This window comes from Engraulis encrasicolus, chromosome 3 (genome assembly GCF_034702125.1).
Source record: "Engraulis encrasicolus isolate BLACKSEA-1 chromosome 3, IST_EnEncr_1.0, whole genome shotgun sequence".
Lineage (NCBI taxonomy): Eukaryota > Metazoa > Chordata > Actinopteri > Clupeiformes > Engraulidae > Engraulis > Engraulis encrasicolus.
Genome location: NC_085859.1, coordinates 40121446 through 40130306, shown reverse-complemented (window position 1 = coordinate 40130306; position 8861 = coordinate 40121446). Strand labels below are relative to the sequence as shown.

The 8861-nt window shown below is 41.8% G+C and overlaps 2 protein-coding genes across 3 annotated transcripts in view; both read left to right on the top strand.

The window, feature by feature from the left end:
- Window positions 1–7951, top strand: vsig10 (V-set and immunoglobulin domain containing 10). Its single transcript, XM_063195401.1, has 8 exons — window positions 1–309; window positions 462–788; window positions 1395–1694; window positions 2359–2628; window positions 3768–4052; window positions 4326–4465; window positions 5671–5806; window positions 7319–7951. The coding sequence occupies exons 1-8, from the start codon at window positions 261–263 to the stop codon at window positions 7390–7392; spliced, it is 1581 nt and encodes a 526-aa protein (XP_063051471.1). The 5' UTR covers window positions 1–260; the 3' UTR covers window positions 7393–7951.
- Window positions 7952–8035: 84 nt separating this feature from the next.
- The window catches only part of wsb2 (WD repeat and SOCS box containing 2), a 22234-nt gene continuing 21408 nt past the window's right edge, over window positions 8036–8861 (top strand). For both annotated transcript variants that reach the window (XM_063195399.1, XM_063195397.1), the window contains exons 1-3: window positions 8036–8353; window positions 8461–8532; window positions 8689–8860. In XM_063195399.1, coding sequence (XP_063051469.1) covers window positions 8484–8532; window positions 8689–8860 — 221 coding nt within the window. In that variant the 5' untranslated portion in view covers window positions 8036–8353; window positions 8461–8483. The remainder of the gene's footprint in view (window positions 8354–8460; window positions 8533–8688; window position 8861) is intronic.

Genomic DNA, 8861 nt, shown 5'->3' with positions numbered 1-8861 from the left:
ATAAACAGGTGGAACAAAAATCTCATTTGGCAGGTTTCGCTGAAACCAAGTTGTTACGATAAGGCAGAGCTAGCGCCAAAACGGTAACAGTAAACATTCGAAAATGACTTTATTACAACCCCCCGAGATCTAACTGGAAAAATAGTCTACCAGAACATCTACTGGGGACGTCAGGAGCGCACTTTATCTGATGTACGGCGTGGAATCTTTTGTTCTGTCCGTTTCAAAATAAGACCAAACCAACCTAGCTCACTGCAACAATGACACTAGCTGCAGCACTCCTATATTTTGTATGTTTATGCCAAACAGGTAAGGCGAAATGTTTACCTATTTCTCACACAGTGTAATAACTTATGCTAGAAATCTATGCCATTGCATCTCATCTTGGCTGAACTTCATGACCTTGAATCCATCCCCTATTTACAGCTATATAATTTTGTGTGTGCTGCTGTCTCCTGTAGTTGTTGTCAAATGTGGTGCAGACGATGGGAGTGCACCTTTGAAAATGTTTGGAGAACTGGAGAAGACTGTCACACTTCCATGTCATGACAAGACTGCCAATGTCACTCCAGCGTTTACACAGTGGACAAAAGATGGGAGCATTGTGTCAAAACGAAATCATACTTCACAGCCATTCCCTACAATTGGTCACTACATCATCCTGAACAATGGGAGCCTGGATATAGCTGGATTAATGACAATCGATGAAGGATTATATGAATGTTACTGCACAGGAAGGAACGCAAGCATTGTCCACACTCATGACGTGATCCAGTTACAGACTTTCAGTAAGTGTTCATTTCTACTACAGGTATAATGTAGGTAGGCTATCTTACTCCACCATTGGACCAGACAGAAAGTGTCCCACAATACAATGCTACTTCATGAAATGTATAGCTGCACTGGACACACAGTAGTAACTCTAACCAGACTGCTTTCACATGGCATATGCAACACTAAGCCTACCTGAAACTGGTTCTTCTGGATTGCTTGTTGTTTTAACCGCTGGCAATTGCTGATTGTTCCCATGGCCTCAAAAGGCCCACACATAACTGACAAGGGGATGGGATGGGAGAGCAAGTGAAGTGTAAAGTTAATGCTTTGTTTAAAGAAAAAAAAATCAAATTGGCTATGCATCGGCTTGGTGATTCTATGCATAGTTTATATGTGAAAATAACCATATTAACCATATCATATACCACATTATATGCATAAAAAACCTTCTGCTTGTGTTTGGGTGTCTGTCTGTAAAAAAGTAGCGCTGTGATAATAAGGATGTGTTTTAATTCCTCAAGATGTTTTGAACTCCTTCCTGTACTGTTGTGGTAAGATGTCAGTCACAACTTAATAGACGTGCCACTGTTACACAATTGTCACATTGCTGTTTTATTCAGGTGGTCCAACCAATGTGACACTGGACATCTCACCTGCTGGGAAACTCTCCAATGGAAGTTTGTACGTCCGGAACGGTACTGATGTTCATTTCAAGTGCTCCACCCCCTCTGCCTCCACACCATCCCGGACGTTAACCTGGACTCTTGAAGGCTCCGGGACTCTTATTTCAGGGACTGATTCCCTGATCCAGTTTGAGGAGTGGAGTATCACACCGGCGAGACAAGGGAAGCATGTCTGTATGGCGGAGAATACCCTATCTGGGAAGAGAGTGATGAGCAGTCAAGAGCTGTTGGTATACTGTAAGTGCCCAGAGTTTTGTTGCACTCTGTCCATTATGCCAGGGGTGTCGACCTCATTTCGGTCCAGCCAATTTGATTTTTTTTTTTTGTGATTCACTGTTTTTTTATTTGTGAACAAACTCCCAAGCTGTGAAACAGGAGCATTACAAAGTCAGTGTTCAATACCCACCCACCCCACCCCAATTGATTTACCTAATGCCAGAATGATATACAAATATCAAAATGTAGAAAGAAGAAGAGAGAGAAAGCCAATTTGTCAATTTGTCAGTGTCTGATTCATATTGGGTTGCTATCAATTATCTCAAGGTGGAGAACAGCTGGTAGGTTACATCGGTAGTATTGACCGTAAACAGTGTGTAATACCATTGTTCCCAAGTATTGAAAACCTGAAATCTCAGACACCTGCAGCAACCCTGTAATGGGCTAGAGATTTTCATACTTTTTGTCATTCTTGGTTATTTTTTTCTCTTATGTTTGACACTCCTGCATTGTGCTGTAATATGGTCTTACTATATACTCCCCACATATTGCGTTGCATTATTCTTTGTTAAGTTGGGCAAGCCCATTGCATGTTTGTAACTGTAAGATTCATCATCCCTTCTTATCTCCATGATGAATTCCGTTTTGTTTTTCTTTGCCTCTCCATTCCCCTTCAACCTAATAGTTCCACCCCAAAGACACCCAGAGTGCAGCTGGAGGACAGAGAACGACTCCTCCATGGCTATATTCGACTGCAGCTGGCATGGGGGCTACCCACTGCCCCATCTGCAGTGGGAGGACTTGACCGCAGGGGGCGCTTGGCTGGGCTCTGCCGTCGACAACGAGGTGCTGGAGATCACGCTGAACAGGAGCCTACTGACGGACGGCATGGAAATTCAATGTCGAGGGAAACACATCGCAGCGAGTGAAGACAAGATCTGCCACATGACCCTGAGTAAGTTGAGAAGATGTCAAGGGTCATGTCAAGTTTTTACAACATCTCACATTGTTGAATCCCAGACAGCCGTGGAAGTATAGAGAATTCCCACAATCAAAGTTCTCAGCTGTGATCTTATAGTTGGGTAGATTCATTTGTTCAGGTCAGGGTTTACAATGAAGCACAACTTTTAATTTGCATTCACTTGTGCTCTAAAAGAGTTTTGACTGTGGGTGAGCATAACAGAATCTGCAATGTGTTATTTCTTGATGCTGATTTTAATATGCCCTATATTGGCCATTGTGTAGTCAGCAAATAAGTCCAAGAGAATTTTCTGTTTGGGACAATAAAGTATACAGTATTTATTGTAGCTTACATATTTTTAGATGCATCCTAGCATCTCTATAAGAGGGTATGTCCGTCCGTCCGTCTGAAACGCATTCTATAAATTGTAATTCCCTCCTGTGTCCACAAGGCGGCAGAGTTAGGGCCCTTCTGCATAGACAAACACATCTTTGTCCGCCTGTCGGACTTGTTTGTTTATGTGCTAAAAGGGAGCAGCAATCATTCCCTGCACGCAAGAGACTTCTAAACCATTGCTATAAATGTTGTCCTGTACAATACCATTAGACAAGTAGACACCTTTATAAGTAGTCCAGTTAATTTACTCGGTTTGCAGTCAGAAAGTGATGAGTTTGCCTCTGTATAGCTTAAGCTGTTTCAGTTAGATTGTCCACCCTCTCTTTTGTGTTTCTACTGTTTTGTTTTGTGCTACTGTTTACATTGGCTAAAGCTCACAGCTGGAATACCCAGCCCACGGCCATCAATTCCTCGAGTTTCACTTTCTCTGTTTCTGCATGCTCATGCGTTACCTACCCAGGAATTATGATGCATGAAAGATAATTCTTCAAGTTATTCCTCTAAATAGACTGTCAACACAATGAGTAAATATTGTGTTTATGTTTGGCATGCTGTTTAGTTTTAAAGCAAATACATTGTATTTTAAAGCAAATACATTCATATTTTGAAAACTTTCTGTTTGGATCAATATGATTTGAATTTTGTAGGATTTGTTTTCAGTACTCGTGTACAACCTTTGCAACTTTTTTAAGTACATTTTTAAATTCTTAATTTTTCTTCTTTTCATGGTTATCCAGGGATTCCATTTCCTGTGGGAGAGCCGTTGGTTGTGGCGGTTGAGGGCACCAACGTGACATTGACCTGCACCGATGACCAATCAGTCCCTCCTGCCAAGACCGTTTGGCAGAGAACCGTGGAACACAAGGCCATCGAACAGGGCTCAAAGTACGTCATGTCTCAAGAGGGTCCCGTCTTCAGCCTGACCATAGTCAACCTCACCAAAGACGATGAAGGCACATACTTCTGCAGAAGTGAGAATCCTGTCGATGTCCGTGAACTGGAGGTCTATCTCACTGTGAAGCGTAAGTATGCTCTCTGCAGATTTGTTTGTTTTTGCTTCTACCGTGGAAGGGCTGCTGACAGCTTTGGCCGGGCAGGGACAAAGTTATCTATGTATATGCACAATGTAATGATGCAATGAAAATCTGAAATTTAAAATGAACAGCAAGGCAGCTAATACTACATTACTCGAGAGACTGTAACAATACCCTGTATTTCACTTTGGATAAAGTGTCAGCTAAGTGTAATGTAATGTAACTTTGAAATCTCATCATGATTTTCTGTTTGTCAAACAGCGTCTGTGTCTTATACTGGTGGGATTGTTGGCACCTTCTTATCTGTCATTATTCTTGGAGTCGGAATTGCAGTTGGAATGGCTGCATACAACAACCGTCACAAAATCTGCCTGAGTAAGAAAAAAAATGAATTGAATATTGTTTGACATTTCATAATTTACAACAATATAAATCCTTTATAGATTCAATCAATGACAATGACATATTTTATGTTTCTTTTCTCCTTTAGGTTACCCGTTTAAGTGAGTATCAACCTCTTCATGCTGTCATTTCACAATGCAATATTTCACTAGTGAAAATGATGAAAATAGCTAATTTTGTACAAAAGTGTCCACTTAACAATATGGATCCTAATCACAATAGAAAACCAAATAAATGCAGGCGACTTAATGACCATAATCAGTGACCCATCTTACTTCTCAATAAAACGGCATACAAGTATCGGCATGAGGACTAAACTAGTCTTGACTGGTCCTGACAGCCGTACCCCTTCATAGTTCTATTCTAAAGATCTTGCCTAATGATTCACCTGGAGAGGACAATGCAAGTGTGATGACTGTGAAGTGTAATGCATACCAGCAAATGAACATCCAGATGCCTTTGTACTTGCGGTTAGCACTAGTTAATGTAGCAAACTCGTACTGCATCTCTTCATACATTTGCACAAAGCATTTAGTCCATGGGTGTGTACTACTGGATGCATAGCACTAGTGAAAACACATTGCAAGCAGAGCTGAAATTCCCTGCCTCACTGTGATTAAGTTCCTGCCATAACTCAACACAGCAGCAGACGTATACAGTATTACTCTAGCCTGACAAACCAGGCTAAATGTGAGATTTTATGTGAATATTTAGTCTGGGCCCGATCAATGAGACATCAGAGGATTGTTGATGGGAACAACCCGTTGTTTTTCAAACTGTGTCTGTGTCTACTGGCCAATGCTTTGTCGTCACTACCTCAAAACCTTGTCCACATTGCATCTAAAGAGGCCAGTTTCAGGGCCTGGGGCATTGTCTGAGGCCCACTCACAGGCAAAAATAATTTTGCTTGCTGGCGGGTGGGGCTAGTTTACTAGGCTAGTATGTAGTATTACTCTGTATAAACAATGGACTGCCATAAGACAGCAATGGCATTGTTTAAACTTCATCAAAGGGCTTGTTAGATAGTGAAGGTTTAACTACTGTTACATAATACAGCACCTTTAGTCATTGTTCAGTGAGTCAATTTTATTGTTCACCGTATTATATACAAATGTGGGGTTTTATTATTATTATTATTTGAATGCTTGTTCCAATAGACATTATATTAAAATGTGTTTGTTCTGTTTCAAGTTTCCTAAATGAGGAAAGAAATGACGTGTTGAATCTGGTGGATTCGGACGATGAGGAGATATTCCAGGACACAGTGCCCAGGTTACCAGTCGTGCCCAACGGAAATGGCAACGCCACAACACTGGTCGAGATTCACCGCATACCATCCAGTAAGCCCATGGTGTATTCCAAGAACATGGTTAACTGATAAACCTGGCTAAGTTAATCTACAGGAAGTGGTCAACCTACTACTAATAGATCTGTCACAGATGTCACTTAGTTAAAGGTGCACTGTGTAATATTTTTAGTAGTTTCTTTCCAGAATGTATACTGTCCATTCACAAATGTTACCTTTTCACAACTACTTACCACCATCATCAAATTCAAAGTATACTCATGAACGGCGTGACGTTTTCCATGTGCGTTACGCCCATTTGTGGGGGAAAACAACCCATGCAAGTCAATTGGTGATGTTGAGGTTTAATAAACGAAAGATACGGACATGTAGACTAGCGTTGTTCACGCGCAACATGCCGAAAACGTGTTCATTTAGACAAGATGTAGCATGTAAGTTGATGAGACATTCGGTTTGTTTTCACCCATAAAGGGGCGTAACGCACATTTATGAGCAAAGTACCCGGATGGCTGTTCATGAGTATCGAGTATTGGTGTGTTCCAATACTCGTACTTTCCGCCCTTTCCGCACTGTGTTTGGGTACGCAGGGTGTTCCATTTCTAATCGCGGCGGTAAAGTGCACTGTAAATTACCCCGATAACGCCCCCAAAACGGCCATTTCTTGAAGTGTGGAGTTACTGTACACTTTTCGCACTCCACGGCCGCCATGTTTGTTACGTAGTTGAGTGTCAGATCTGTCAAACGGCTGAATCTCCGTGATAACAGCACAGTTTTGATTCCAAAGACACGGCCTGAGGAAGATCCCTCTGTTGGATCGAAACGTTGCCTATATATAAGCAATAAAGTATTTTTTGAGTTAATACAGAGTGTGCAGACCGCTTCATCACACTACCTACTACCTTTTGTCTGGCACCTGGACAACTACTTTGTGGATGTGCGCACCCTACTTCCAAACACTATCGGACAGAATGGGAATCGGAATGTACTCGCCTCGTGAATCGTGGAGGGCGGAGAGGGTACTTCACTGCACTTAAACAAGGTACACAGTACAGAGGGCGAATAATGGAACACACCATAGGCACGTTTTTGTGAGTGCTTGTTTACTGTATTGCCAGGGGTGTTTTAAATTGGAAGGAGACTATCGTCTTCAGCAATGCATGGTAATATTTTAATGCGTGCATGACAAGCGTACAAAGGAATCGAAATTCTCATGGTCCACCATTTTGAATTTCAAACAATAGGCTATTTAGCTGCAAGACTGCACTACGGTAATACTACTAAATATTAGTTTACTACTTGGTAAATATACATGAAAAGATCAAATGTGGCAATAGGCAGCACAGTTTCAATGAGAAGCCTAGTTGCAATACCTATTCTGGCCACCATCCTACACAGTGCACCTTTAAAAAAACCTCCAAGCTCATTTATTTGATCATTTATCGCTACCTCATTTAACATGGATTACTACTGAGCAGGTTTCTCAGAGTATTCCCCCCGATCATTTCAAACAGTTGACAGTTGTTTTGCGCTCTCATTGCTATTACAGGTGACCATGAAGAACAGGACAACAACATGGAGGGTTCTCAAGAAAATCAAGACACTGCTACGGAGACAGCATAGGGGACTTTGTCAGTTGCTTTTAAAGTTATGTTAGATGTTGTAAATATTTCTGCCTTTTTAAAGAAAAAATCGTTTTTAACATGTCTGAGTTTGATTGTATGAAGCTGTTACCCTTGAAAATGCCAATTCCTTAAACATTTTAAAGAAGCCTTTTAGTTGAACTAGCAATAACTAGATGGGCAATGTGCGTGGAAGGGGAAATCTCAGGAAAGCCTGTTTCAAAAATAGTAAATAAGAACATAGTGCCTTCTGCTGTTTGTGTCAAAATAGGCCTAGGTGTAAACATGAAACCTTGTGAACCTACAGGGAAACTGGCCTTATGAAGTGTGGTCCGAATTCTGTATGTTTTTTTCACAATGTGCCAGTTGCAATGCTATGACTGTTGGGTGTGTTTGTAAAAAAAAAAAAAAAAAAGTGAAGATAAATATCATGTACATTGAAGTTTTTGTTATCTTTGCTGATCTGTAGGCCTATATCAGTAGGCCAATGGCTATTGTCATGAATTTGTCAAGCCATGGTCAAAGTTCAATAAATCTCTCAATAAATCCCATGGCAAGTGGGGTTGTTGAAATTATCTAGAGTCAACCTTGTGGTTGAAAACCGTCCCTTCTGGAATGTATTACTAAATAATTCCAGTACTGATGAATCATGTACTGTAAATGCTTAGTCAAGGTCCCACCCACTGAAGTATGACGGCTATTTCCGGTATTTAAGAACGTTGGGTCACGTGTACAGCCATGTTGATAAACAGGAATACAGTCGCCCCCCGCACCGTTCACTGCTCGAAGCCCGTTTTTTCCAGGTTCTCTGTGCATCACTTGCTCATACAGCTAAAGCGAACAGGTACTGTCGTCTTTAATAAACATATTTGTTAGTTTGTGGGGATGCTTTGGAGTGTAGATACGGCGTTCTCTCCGCCTCGATAGACATCTCTGCCACATGAAGAAATAGAACCGAAAATGTAAGTAATCCACATCTGCTAAATAAATAACACAAGAAATACCCCATATTAACTGCATCCGATCTGACGTTTCAGCGGCATCTGCTTTCTGGTTCTATCCCCATTAGCCTACAAAGAGGAAGGCGACATCATGCGTAATGTGTCTGCTGCTGCCTGCCCGAGCGAAAACGACACAAAAGGTAACTTGGGGATATCAACACTGTCCACGAAGTGCTGTCAGAAAATCTCTTTAGCTGGCGTGTGCCCTCATGCCGGCTCTCCATGTCCGCCGTGCGAATCCTGCTATTTAAACCACGTTTCGTTGTCTGTTGGCTAACATTAAATGTTGTTACCAGATGAATCGGACGGGCTGGTAGAGCAGCTGAAACCCATACATCCCGAGAGGCTGAGGGGCACGGCAGGCTGCGAGACATGGAGCGTGGCCTTTTCACCAGGTGGAACGTTCTTCGCGTGGTCAATGGGCTATGGGGTGGTGAAGGTGCTTTCGTGGCCTCTGCCAGGCGGCGAG

What these genes read in the sequence shown, in the direction of transcription:
- vsig10 (XM_063195401.1), top strand. Translation starts at nt 261, where the DNA reads ATGACACTAGCTGCAGCACTCCTATATTTTGTATGTTTATGCCAAACA. An exon ending in TGTATGTTTATGCCAAACAG is followed by an intron (nt 310 to 461) that starts GTAAGGCGAAAT and finishes TGTCTCCTGTAG; the next exon opens with TTGTTGTCAAATGTGGTGCA. An exon ending in GATCCAGTTACAGACTTTCA is followed by an intron (nt 789 to 1,394) that starts GTAAGTGTTCAT and finishes TGTTTTATTCAG; the next exon opens with GTGGTCCAACCAATGTGACA.